This window comes from Rhinopithecus bieti, unplaced genomic scaffold (genome assembly GCF_001698545.2).
Source record: "Rhinopithecus bieti isolate Rb0 unplaced genomic scaffold, ASM169854v2 scaffold_41913, whole genome shotgun sequence".
In the NCBI taxonomy this organism is placed as follows: Eukaryota; Metazoa; Chordata; class Mammalia; order Primates; family Cercopithecidae; genus Rhinopithecus; species Rhinopithecus bieti.
The window spans coordinates 1,508,356-1,521,221 of NW_016818964.1; the positions used below are offsets into that span (position 1 = coordinate 1,508,356).

At 55.6% G+C, this 12,866-nt stretch overlaps 1 protein-coding gene across 2 annotated transcripts; it reads left to right on the top strand.

Moving 5' to 3' along the window:
• Positions 1-6: 6 nt before the first annotated feature.
• CHGA (chromogranin A) lies at positions 7-12,049 on the top strand. Of its 2 annotated transcripts, none has more exons than XM_017857899.1 (8): positions 7-215; positions 1,007-1,053; positions 3,414-3,507; positions 4,352-4,450; positions 6,432-6,530; positions 7,970-8,404; positions 9,096-9,583; positions 11,557-12,049. In XM_017857899.1, the coding sequence occupies exons 1-8, from the start codon at positions 170-172 to the stop codon at positions 11,638-11,640; spliced, it is 1,392 nt and encodes a 463-aa protein (XP_017713388.1). In that variant the 5' UTR covers positions 7-169; the 3' UTR covers positions 11,641-12,049. The 2 variants fall into 2 exon arrangements, with proteins under 2 accessions (XP_017713388.1, XP_017713389.1); XM_017857900.1 differs by having other exon boundaries at positions 4,352-4,420.
• Positions 12,050-12,866: the final 817 nt, after the last annotated feature.

Below are 12,866 nucleotides of genomic sequence, written 5' to 3' on the forward strand. Positions count from 1 at the left end.
GGAGCTTGCGGGAGGATCGACCGACAGACGGAAGCACGCCAAGACACTGCGCCCCCAGCCCTGCGCCGGTGCCACCGCAGCCCGACCCCGGCCGCCGGTCCAGCCGCCCCTCGCCCGGTGCCTAGGTGCCCGGCCCCACACGGCCAGCTGCTCGGCGCCCGGGTCCGCCATGCGCTCCGCCGCTGTCGTGGCGCTTCTGCTCTGCGCCGGGCAAGGTGAGCGAGAGCGAGGGGCTCGCGGGAGAGGGTCCCGGGCTCCTCTGCCCACCCTGAGGTCCGGGCACCGCGCGGCGCCCAGCGCCCCTCCACATCTCCCTTCGGGCGCGGCGAGTTTTCAGCACCGCGGACAGCGCCACCGCCTCCCGCCCGACCCTGCAGTGTGGCCTCTGCCCGGGACCCACAGGACACTTGGGCCTGACTCCCAACCTCGCGGGGCAAGGCCCCCTTGTGCCCACCCCTTGTCTGGGCTTGGCGCCTCGGCTGCATCAGGGCCAGTGCCGGTTGCGCGGTGGCCGGCCAAGGTCATTGGGAGGAGGTGGGAGGATGGCTGCTCGCACCCCTCCACCCCACTTCCCCTTTCATCTCACTCTCCCCGCCTTTCTGCCCTTGACTTCTACTTCTCCATATCATCCCTCAAAATCCCCCTCCTCCATCTCTTCCCCTCCGCCTCTGGGGTCTCTCCCTTCCCCTCATCTGTCTCCCACCCCAGTCCCACTGTGCAGCCCTTGGCCTTGTTTTGATAGCGCTCCCTGCTCCAGAGCACACCAGCTCCAGAGCAGGAGTTTCCCAAGGGGGAGGGGGAGGACCTCTCAGTGCAGCCTCTGGGGACCACCCCACTGTGGGCAGCAACCGGGGAAAGGAAACAAAGTCAGCCCCAGCCTCTCTTTTCGGTGGGGGCAGTTTTGAGGGGTGGCATTGGGTGGACCAGCCCCAGTGAGCCCAGTCAGGAAGGACTGGGCTCCACTTGGAGCAGAGGAGTGACCCCAGCACTCTCTTCTTCTTCCCAGTCACTGCCCTCCCAGTGAACAGCCCTATGAATAAAGGGGACACCGAGGTAAGAAGGGGTGCTGGGGATGAGGGGTAGGAGGCTCCAGTGGACACTTCACAGCCAGTTCTTGGGCAGCTGCAGGAGTAAGTTCGGCATAAAGCCAAGAGTCAGCACTGCGGCTGCTGAGCCTGGGGACAGCTTGCAAAAGAAGATATCAAAGATTGCTTGCTTTCCCTGCTGTCCTGCTGTGGGGACTTCCCCAGCTTCCTCTGAGCTGCATGTGCAGCAGAAGAGGCCTGCATCTTACCTACTGGGCTGAGGTGCCTGACCTCAGGCTGTCTTGAACACTCTGAATCCAGTAGGCCCACCAGGGGCTGGTGGGGGTGGCTTCTCTCTAGTTGTGGTTGTCCACAGACCTGTAAAAATGGCCTTTGCCTGCCTGGCTCTGGCCTCCGCCTTTACTCTTTCTTTCCCCCTGAAAGGCTCTGCCAGCAACTACCCACACCCAGCAGGCTCTCCAGCCCTGGCTCTCCCAAAGGAACACAATGAAAACATCTTGATCATGGCTCCTGCACCCACGGTCCCACCATAGGGGCTAGTCATGGAGGTCACCCAGGAAAGGGCCTTAGGAGACACTGGTAGGGGTTTCTCTGGCAGCAAGAGACACGACACGCTGGGTGTGTACTTGGAATTCATTCATGGCTGAGCTGGGGCTGTTTTTTCCAGGCTTTAGTGCTCAGCCAAATCTTCACTTGAGGGTCAGAGAAATTTCTACTCCCCACCTTCCCAGAAACTATTTTCTTCCAGTAGACACCACAGTTAAAATCGAAACCGTCCAAGGGATTCCAACCTCAGTTTGTTCAATTATATTTCCTAGGTTTGAGTTGCAGATAAGACAGAACTTAAACCTCTACCATTCATTCTAGCTGTGTGACCTTGGGAAAATTCCTTAATTTCTCTGAGCTCTGCCTTTTTCTCCTTTTCCTTGAGGGGAGGTGTAAAGAGTAGGAATCATGGATATGAATTGCCTAGCACATAGTAGGTCCTTAGTAAATTGGCACTGTTATTCCTAGAGCTGCCTTCTTGATCTCCCCATCCCTCTCCAGACCCTTTACCCAATTCCTGCCTCCCAGAAAATGCCCTCACGAACAGGTGGTTATCTGATATTCCCAGTGTAAGGTCTGGGGTTGCAGGGAGATACAGGGTACAGGCTGCTGGGCTCTCCTTGCCAGATCCCTTATGGGAGACACTCTGGTCACCATATTATACCCAGCAGTCTGTGGTCAGGGGCACCAGAACAGCTGGTTAAGACCTGAAGATTCTATATAATGTTGTTGTGACTATACACATTATAGAGCACTTGCCAGTTTGCCATCTTGGATCCTTGGACCGGTTGCCTTGGCATCCCATAGACACAGCCTCCCACCCGCTCACTCCCCGCCGGTGTTGCCTGATGCCTGTCTGACACCTCCTGCTCTCTACTCAGCTCTCGGCTGTGGAAGCAGGGCTGGAGTTGTGAACCCCTCCCTGGGCGTGCTGACACTCCATGCTTGAGAGAGTGTTTTTCCATCTGTACCTCATTACCCTGGGAGAGCAGTTGGGAAGGTATTCTCACTCCTGTTTTACAAATGAGGACACTGAGGCTCAGAGAGGTTAAGTCACTTGTCCAAGATCACACAACTACGATACCACATTACAGTGGGCACCATCATCAAAAATCACTCATTTATCAGGTGCCTAATTATCCACAGCACCTTTGCGGGCACAGGATAGGACTCTCAGAGGCGTGGCTGTGGTTGACCTGGGACGTGCTCCCAGGTGTAGTCAATGTTTGCTCACATGCCGCCAGGGGATTCATCCATCCCATGGTGAACATGGAGTGAGAATATGAAGCTGTGACTCCTCGCATGTGACAACACCATGGGTATTGGCAAACAGTAACCTACATCCTATTTCCAAACAGGGTAGAGACAGGGAAGGTCTTTGTCTCCTCTGGGCAGTCCAGAAGGACTTCCTGGAGGAACTGACCTTTGGACATCTTCATGATCAGAGCACTTTTGTAAGACATCCTTTTAGTGCCCACAAGCAGCTTTCTCATGTTTAGAGAAATAGCACTTGGGGATGAGAAGGTACCAGGCACCATTCCCTACACTCCATTCTCACCATGATCCACCTTAGAGGGGAACCTGCTGGCCATGTGGTTGGAGTGCCTGACACGTGGTAAGCACTGTATAAGGGTTTTCTATTATCATTGCTATCACTGTCTGGCTAAGAAAGCAGAGCTGTGTACCTGAGCCAGGGATCATGGACTTCCAAAGACAAAAGCAAATACGCTCTGTCCTCACTAGAAATTCACCTTAAGAGCCTCCAGAGACTGAGCCCCATGATCAAACCAACCCCAACCTGCCCCCGCGCTCTGTTCCCAGGTGATGAAATGCATCGTTGAGGTCATCTCCGACACACTTTCCAAGCCCAGCCCCATGCCTGTCAGCCAGGAGTGTTTCGAGACACTCCGAGGAGGTATGAGCTGGAAGCTAGGGGTGAGGGCTGCTGCCTGCTGGGCTGGGAGGCTAGGAGATGGGTGTGTGGCTTTTGGTGGAATTAATGATTTAACTCGTCACTGAGTGCCCATCATGTCCAGGCACTACACTGGGGTCCGAGGTGTATAGACAGTTGGAGGGATTGTAGCCCAGGTGCTTACAGACTGGCAGAGGGGATGCATATGAACATAATTAACTAGAACTCCAGGCAAAATGAAACCAGGGCTGGAACAGCAAGCCCCCAGACTGTGAGCTCCCTATGGACAAAGATTTTGTGTGCTGTATCCCAGTGCCTAGAACAGCCTCTGGCCCCTGAAGACACCCTCTAGATGTGTGATGAATAAAGGAATGTTACGGGTGGACATGAGAAGGACAAAATCTTTCCAGGCAACCAGTCAAGTTTTTACTAACTGCTGGATAGAGCCAGCAGCATTTTGGTTGGGCTTTAAAAGAAACATTGGAAACCGACGGGTGGAAAAATGAAGACAAGGTTGTCCAGGTGTGGTAGACAGTGTGAGCGCAGGCATGGAGATGGGAACCTATGGTATTTAAAGGGACCCCCACTCATCCTCAGGGGCTGCCACCCCTTGGCTAAGGTCTGGGTGCTGGGGCAGTGGCTGACTTCTCTGATATAGTAGGAAACTGACACACACCTTGGAAAGGAGGTAATTTCAAAAGTGTTATCTCAAGACCCAGTCTTGCTGCCGCCACCCTGGTTTTGAGTTTCCAGAGTAAATTCCTTGTGCTCAGCTGAAAACACTGATGGTAATCTCTTTCTCGGCCGTTCTCTGGAAGCCACCCATGACGACTCTTCTTCGTTGCAGATGAACGGATCCTTTCCATTCTGAGACATCAGAATTTACTGAAGGAGCTCCAAGACCTCGCTCTCCAAGGTATTTTCCAGCCACTGCACCTGACTCTGGGTAAATTCCCGTCACTGAGAGTCAGAAAATGTGGTGGAAGGTTCAGCAAGTTCCTCTCTGGGACTGTCATTTCCTTGCAATTATAAAGTGGAAAAGCATGATCCGCCGTGCCACCTGGCTCAATCTGTTATTGATATTGTTAAAGAAATCAAGGCCCAGAGAGGTTGAGTGACTTGTCCAAGGTCACATAGTGAATAGAGACATGCCAAATGCAGCTGCCCTAAAACCCATGGCCTCTGCAGTTCAGTCATTTTAGGAAGTAACTTTATGAAGTAGTGAGCCATTCGTCACTGATGATATTCAAGCCAAGCCTGGACAGGATACTGGGGTAGAGGGTGAAGCTGTCATCATCCCACAGTTAGCCTCTGTGCCTAGCCCCCCAGCTCCTTCCAGGCTTGATGCAAAGCACAGCCCTACCCTCGCAAACCAGGAAGCCTGAGTTCGGCCCTGCACCTGCCCCAGCTGACTCCCTGTGGGAAGTGGCTATTTCCACCGGGGCAGGACCACTGGTGGTGGCGTGTCTCTCCCTGAGAACAGGGCATTAGAGCATGAATCCAGCATCTGCTTCCCAATGAAGCAAGAGTGTTTTTCAGGGCTGGGCTTGTGTCTGGGGTAGGGTGGGAGTATGAAGGCTGCTCTGGCTCCAGGATGGGCCCCACTCTGAGGCCTTTGGGGCAGACCAGGCCATGTGTGAGAACAGAGAGGGCTTTGGGGAGGAGGCGCATAAACACGGCCACAGCGATAGGATTCCTATGGCCTTTTCCAAGCTAACACATTGTTCTTCCACTCACAAGCCAGCCTGGGTGGCATGCACCCATCTCCTATTGTTGTTGGAGGGGGCAGGGAGTGCTGGGCGCAGCTGGGACTATTACTACCTGGATGGTTATGTCATCATCAGTGACCTTGGACTAGTGTGTTTTTTTGTTTTAATTAAGCATTAAATATTTTATTACAATATGACTTTAAAATTAAATATTGAATGACTAACTGATTACATTTAAATAATTAAATAGACTGTCAACAGAGACTATTATAGGAGAATGTGTCCTGAAACATCTGTATTCACATACACATGTGTATCCAGTATAAGCCGCATCCAATATACGTATGTATGACTGTTTTCCATTAATAGAGTCCTGGATGTATTTCTGTCCATCCATCTATCCATCCACTCCCTCTTGGGCTCCAGTAACATCTGTGTGCTTCTGTCTTAGCATTTACCACACAGCAACCCTGTTTTCTAGCTAAGCACCCAACTCTTGGAGAGCCCAAGTTGCCCAAGGAGCTAGGAAATAGCCAGAAGGGAACTGGAACCCATGTTGCCTGAGGCCAGGGCTGGGCATGGTCCCTGGCCCACAGCTGCCCCGGAAAGCCCATTGTTGGGGAAGAAATGAGGACCAGCAGCAGAGCTGGGCTAGCTGAGGGGCCAACATCAGGAATCAGGCACAGGTGTGGGGACAGTCAGAGGAGGCAGCAGCGGCGGCGGGAGAGGGGTCTCTGGGTCATGGCAGCAGGCGCCAACCCTGGGCTCAGATGTGGGCACAGGGCTTGGCCTTCTCCTGGGGCCTGGACTCACAGCGTCCAAGGGTAGCAGGGCTTGCCTGAATCAAGAGCTGCCACCATTGCTGCCTGCTGCAGGGTTCCTAGAGCTACGGGCCAGGTCCTGAGGGGTTCCCCACCCCCAACTCCTGCCCCTGGGCCCCTTGCTCCATCTGAGCCTTTCCGGCTGTGTGAGGCCACAGCACGCTTGCTCTGGCCTCCTGGGGAGAAGCTGAATCTGGCGAGGCAGTGTGGCTGCCTGAGGGCCCAGCTGAGAGAGGTGAGGGACGCCAAGCCTTCACCGCCCCATCAGTGTCTCATTGGGCAGGCCCTGAACATGATGTACCTAGTTTACAGATGGGGAAATGGAGGCCTTCACTCTTATAGATGAATATGCCAGGGCTGGAACCAATGGGACTTTTCCCTCTTTTTCTCATACCAGGCGCCAAGGAGAGGGCACATCAGCAGAAGAAACACAGCGGTTTTGAAGATGAACTCTCGGAGGTTCTTGAGAACCAGAGCAGCCAGGCCGAGTTGAAAGGTCTGTCCCAGCCAGTCTGGCCAGAGGTGGGGAAGGGAGGGTGGCAATGGGAACAGTGGCTATGATGGACCCAGGGGTCTGATGAGTTGGGAGCCCCACCCATAATCCCTTATTTCCCTCTTGCTACAAGTGGGGAAAGTGCTGCCCAGACAGACTAAGTCCCTTGCCCAAGGTGAGTGGCATTACCAGGGGTTTCAACTTGGGCCTGCCTCACACCAAAGCCCTCGCTTGGTCCCGTCTGCCCAGAACAGAGGCTGACACTCTAGGGCAGGAGGTCTCTGGAATGGCAGGTGGACAACTTCAACTCTGGGTCTACCCAGTAGCCACTGTAGCAGAGCCCCCGCCCCCAGTGCCTGTCCTCCTGGGATGCGGTGGGGCCTCAGAATAGCCAGGATGCAGGAGGACCACAGACAGACTAGGTGTGAAACGTGAAATGAACCCATATCATCTTTCTTGAAACCAAAGAGCTTCTAGGAGTCTAAGAGGTCATGGCTTAGGTCAGTGTGACACTCTGAGCCATCCTCCCTGCCTGGGGAGAGCCACAAACCGGCCCCGTGGTGCCTCTGCTCTCCATGTAGAAGATGGGCCGGTAAGGCCGGTGTTCAGGAGCTGTATCCCGGTGTCTCCCATCTGGGGCTGAGAGGGAAAGCCCTCAAGTGAGGCCCAGGTGCCCTCACATTGGCTGAAGCTTTAATGAGGCAGGCAGCCATGTGTCAGTGCAAAGAGATCCTGAACTTGGCATTTGGAGGCTTGGGTTCTAGGCTCAGCTCTGCTGCCTGCAAAATGCGTGAGATGGACAGGTCATCTTACCTTTCTGCAGATCATTTTGGGTTTCTGTGAAATAGGCATGTGAGCACCTTTCACCAGAGTCCTGGTGAAGCTCAGATGGTGGAATGTACTTGGCAGCACTTTGTTCAGTGGTCATTATTCTAATGATGGGAGGAATTATTTTCTTATTCAAAGGCTGTCTTTAAGGCAGCCACAATAAAATACCTTTTAACGAAACCCTAAAATTTTGCAGAATTGAGCCCTTTCACAGGACGCTGAAGACAGAGAAGCCCCATATGGAGGGGAGAATGAAGTTGCAGACATGGTGCCTCTTACACAGAGAGGTTAAGCAACTTGCCCAAGAACACACAGCTGACATATTAATTTTTAGTTCAGGCTTTATCTCCTGGATTAATTCTTAAGGTCTGGATTTTTGTTTTTTGTTCTTTGAATAATAACCTGTTTTAAAAGTCAGGATTAAAAAGAAAGAAACAAATCCAGCTGTGCTCAGATCAAGCCTGACATGAACAGAGGGGTAACCCTAATCATTGTCTGGGCTGGGCTCGCTGGAAGCCAAGAAACATGATGAGTATGATCTGAAATTAGCCTGTGGGGAGGCCCCACACGTGGTCCGGTCCTCAGGGCCTGACTTGGCTGTGCTGTGTCTGCAGAGGCGATGGAAGAGCCGTCCTCCAACGATGCTATGGAGAAAAGAGAGGATTCCAAGGAGGCAGAGAAAAGTGGTGAAGCCACAGACGGAGCCAGGCCCCAGGCCCTCCTGGAGCCCAGGCAGGAGTCCAAGACTGAGGGGAACAATCAGGCCCCCGGGGAGGAGGAGGAGGAGGCCACCAACATCCACCCTCCAGCCAGCCTCCCCAGCCAGAAATACCCAGGCCCACAGGCCGAGGGGGATAGTGAGGGCCTCTCTCAGGGTCTGGTGGACAGAGAGAAGGGCCTGAGTGCAGAGCCAGGGTGGCAGGCAAAGAGAGAAGAGGAGGAGGAGGAGGCCGAGGCTGGAGAGGAGGCTGTCCTTGAGGAAGAAGGCCCCACTGCAGCGCTGAAGCCCCACCCGAGCTTTGGCTACAAGGAGATCCGGAAAGGCGAGAGTACGTATGATGGCAGAGACCTCAACCAACACGTCTGGGAGAGGGGGACGGGTGGGAGGGGAGCCTTCTCCATAACCTCATTCTACCTTCATAATAACCCTGAAAGGTAGGTATTAGCTCCATTTCCCACATGGACAAATGAGGTTCAGAGAGGTTAAGTAATTTGCCCAAGGTCACACAGCTAATTTACAGTAAAAGCTGAGGTTCTACCCCAGATTTCTCTGACTCCAAAACCATGCATTTCCTACTATTCCACATAGCCTGCCCCCACCAACCCTGGAAGCTAGGGGTGGGTGATGGGTGGGCTGGCTTTGGGAACAGAGACCATGGCAGGAGGGCACAGGCTGATCTGGGAACAGTGTCAGCTTTAACTAGGGTTTAGGAGAGGCCCTGGCTCCCCCTGCGGGCCTGTCAGGGTCTTTCCTCACTCTCCAGCTGTCGGGCTTCTGGGATGAGGATGAGGGGAAGAGGCAGGCTCCAGCTAACCCACCACTGTGAGCTGAGGGGATCTTGCAAAGCCTGGCATCAAGAAGGTTTTTCCCGCTAAGTGTCATCACTGTGGAGAGGCTGGGTTGGGCCCTACGAGCCAAGGTCTGTGGCCCTAAAAGTGACCGCAGCAGAGGCCCCCGGGGAGTGGCAGAGACTGGGAAAATGGTGGTCCCACACCCATTCTCCTGCTCTTGCCCACCAGCTGCTCCCGGTCGGTCAGAGGCTCTGGCTGTGGATGGAGCTGGGAAGTCTGGGGCTGAGGAGGCTCAGGTCCCCGAAGGAAAGGGAGAGCAGGAGTACTCCCAGCAGAAAGAGGAGGAGGAGATGGCGGGGGCCCCGCAAGGCCTCTTCCGGGGTGGGAAGAGCGGGGAGCTGGAGCAGGAAGAGGAGCGGCTCTCCAAGCAGTGGGAGGACTCCAAACGCTGGAGCAAGATGGACCAGCTGGCCAAGGAACTGACAGCTGAGAAGCGACTGGAGGGGCAGGAAGAGGAGGAGGACAACCCGGACCGTTCCATGAAGCTCTCCTTCCGGGCCCGGGCCTACGGCTTCAGGGGCCCTGGGCCACAGCTGCGACAAGGCTGGAGGCCATCCTCCCAGGAAGACAGCGTTGAGGCAGGCCTGCCCCTCCAGGTTCGAGGCTACCCTGAGGAGAAGAAAGAGGAGGAAGGCAGTGCCAACCGCAGACCAGAGGTTGGTATGGGGCGGGAGCCAGTTCTGTGCTGGGCCGTGGAGAGTGGGTCCAGCAGGGGCAGCCACACCCAGACACACTGCTCCTACCCCACTGAGGGGACACGGCCCCCTTGGAGTCTGGGGATGGAGAGATGCTCAGACCAGGGGCTCTCAGGGCAGGAGAATGCCTTGGCTCCCAGGGGGCATCCAGCAAAGCTGGCTGGGAGATGGGAGGAGCTCAGATCAGCCTGTGGCAACAGGGGAGGCGCCGAGTGAGACTTTGTCCCGAAGGCAGTAGGGAGCCTTGCAGGTCATGCCCTGGAAAAACCATGCAGTGGGTCTGGCCATGTCCCTTCCTGGCCCCCACGCAACCCAGGCACAGCCTCCTCCCAGGCTCAGGCCCTGCGTCTGGCCCATGAGGGTAACGGGGCAGGGCAGGGGTAGGGCCAGGGGACCTCTTGCCTGTGGGGATCAGGTGGGAGCCACACGATGTGAGCTGGAAGACCTGGGCTCTGCCTCCTCCTGGCTGTGTGGACTCGGGCGGGTCACTCCCCTCCTCTGAGCCTCTTGGGTTCCCCCATTTATGAAGTAGGGGTAAGGAGTCTCCTCTGCCCACCTCATTACCATGATTGGAAAACACAAGGGCTTTGAAAACTAGCGACCCTGGAGAAGATGAATGGGGCGTGGGGACACAGCACACAGGAGCAGGTTGGCGTCCCTGGCAGGTAGGCGGCTGGGATACCTGGTTCAAGCCTTAGTGTCCAGGTGGGAACCAGGGCTCTGTGGGAAGACTGACACCCATCTGTGGCCCCGACCCCAAGGCTCTTCTCTGCTCACCTAGAAGAGGGTGCGGCCCCTTCTTTGGGTCCCCGACCCCCTCTCTGGGCCTGGCAGTCTGAGAGGAAGAAGGCTCCATGTTGGCAGCTGGAGCAGGAGAGGGCATCTGCCCCTGTGCCTGGGAGCCCAGGGTGAGGGACTGAGGACAAAGCTGGAGAGAATGGGGGCCCAGAGGTGCCACCAGTTTCCTTTCTCCGCAAGCAAAGGGAGCTCCAGACAACAGGGCAGAGAAATGGGACCCCTGCGGCATGTGGACAGGATGGGGTGGGGGCCTCGTCGACACAGCCCAAGGGTCTTCATAGAAACCCCAGCCCCGCAGAATGCCCACCCCAGGGCCTGCTCCAAGACGAAGCGGCTGTAGGGTCTATTTCCATGGCCTGCAATGATCAATGTTGGGTTCCATGGGCCAGGATGCCCTTGGCAGCCTCAAATCTGGCAGTGACCTCGGGAAAATGACCCCTCCCAGATCGAAGGAGGCAGCCTTCCCTGCACTCCTGCTCCGAGTCTTGAGGGTATGCTCTGTGGGTGTCCAAGTTCTGAGGCCTGGAAACTTCTGGAGACTGGGGTCTAGAACAGGGCTCAGAGGAGGGGGTCCTGCTTCCCTGAACTTGGGCAGTCAGAGCTTGGGATCCTCTCACAATCAGGACCAGGGATCAAAGCCCAGCCCTAGGCAGGCTGACGTGGGGTAGCTCCCCCAGCATGCAGCCCTGCCTCAGGCCCCACATTCCCCCCAGGTGGGAAGGCTGCAGAAGACAGACCTGGAAGCCCCGGGCTGGCCTCACCCTAGGTCCTGGCACCCATGGGCCAGGCCGAGGGAAGGGGGCTCTTCGGGACACTGTAAGCTTTGTTTTCCGTGTGCCCTGAGAGAACAGACTCCCACTTGTCCAGAACCATTTGAGAGGAAGTGGGGCCTGGATAAGAGGCCACCAAGCGCAGTGTGGGAACAGGGTCCCCGACATCAGCCACCTTCTTGTCCATAATAATCCCGAGAGCAGCAGGCTCGTATCACTGTCTCCATGACCGATGAGGCCTCTGAGGCTCAGAGAGACGAAGCCACCTGTCCAAGGCCACACAGCTAACCCAGTGCCTTTCTGACTTCCTGTGCCTTCCGTGCCACTGGCCAGGCTGGCCCGAGTGACCTCCAATGTCTCTCCTAGGACCAGGAGCTGGAGAGCCTGTCGGCCATCGAGGCAGAGCTGGAGAAAGTGGCCCACCAGCTGCAGGCACTACGGCAGGGCTGAGACATCGGCTGGCAGGGCTGGCCCCAGGGCACCTTGTGGTCCTGGCTCTGCTGTCCCCTTGGCAAGTCCTGGCCAGACAGCCCGGACGCTGCTTTCGGTAGGGAGGCAGCCTCCAGCCTGCCCAAGCCCAGGCCACTCTGTCGCCCCCCACGCACCTTGTCTCCTACTCTTGACTCCTCCCTGCCCTGGAACGTCCTCTGCAGGGCAGCCTCACAACTTTAAACATTGACGACTCCTTCTCTGAACACAGGCAGCTTTCTAGAAGTTTCCCTTCCTCCATCCTATCCATTGGACACAACTGCAATAACTTCTGACCTTTTGGTGAAAGCTGAGAACTCCTGACTGTAACATAATCTGTATGAGATTTATCTAAAGAAAAATAAATCTGTTCCGGGCTCTTTCCTCTGAATTTTTCCCCTCTCAACTTAGAGTGGAGTGGTATGCACTGGATTTGGGCAAAGGGACAAAGGGAGGTTCAGTCCGCCTGGGGACTCCTCTCTGGGCCACTTCCTGGCTGTGGGATCTTGAGCAAATGACTTTGTTAACTCTGAGCCTCAGTTTCCTCACCCGTAAAATGGGAATGCTGGCCTGCCTCAGAGTGTTTGTAGGGATTAAAGCACACTTGCCGAGGGCCTCCAGGTTCCTGCCTCTTCCCATCCCCAGTCACATCTGAACTGGGCCATGCACAGGCAGGGCCAGGTGGGGACACGGGCTCTGCTCCTGAGCCCAGGTCACTCTTCCCTGATGGTCCCTGCTGTCCGATCACCTGTGGGGCTGGGTGGAGGCCCTGACAGCCCAGCCTAGTGCCTGTCGCAGGCCACAGGTGTCAGACTCAAGTCTCTGAGCTGCTGGGCCCGCTTGGCACAACCACTTATTGTTAGAAAAGTGGGCGTTATGTGCATAGGAATGTGGGGCGTCTGAAGATCTCATGTATGTAACACTTCACTAGCGCACAGGCTGCTGTTAGTCCCAGTTTTGTCAATGAGGAAACTGAGGCAGAGAAGGTGAAATGACTCACCCAAGTCACAGGCAGGGATGATGCTCAGAACACTGAAACATGGGGACTGTGAGGATTACACAGTCAGGACTTGTGTGTGCTGGCTGAAGATCAGGGCCCATCATTCAGTCACTTGTCAAACATTTGTGCATGGCTGCTCTGGGCCTGGTAGGCCTGAGCATGGCTGCGACAAGTCCTAGCTTTAAGAAGCTCACTGCCCAGCGGGGAC

Coding starts and splice junctions, on each gene's coding strand:
- CHGA (XM_017857899.1), top strand. CDS start 170: ATGCGCTCCGCCGCTGTCGTGGCGCTTCTGCTCTGCGCCGGGCAAG. Junction 216..1,006: donor TCTGCTCTGCGCCGGGCAAG/GTGAGCGAGAGC, acceptor TCTTCTTCCCAG/TCACTGCCCTCCCAGTGAAC. Junction 1,054..3,413: donor TGAATAAAGGGGACACCGAG/GTAAGAAGGGGT, acceptor CTCTGTTCCCAG/GTGATGAAATGCATCGTTGA.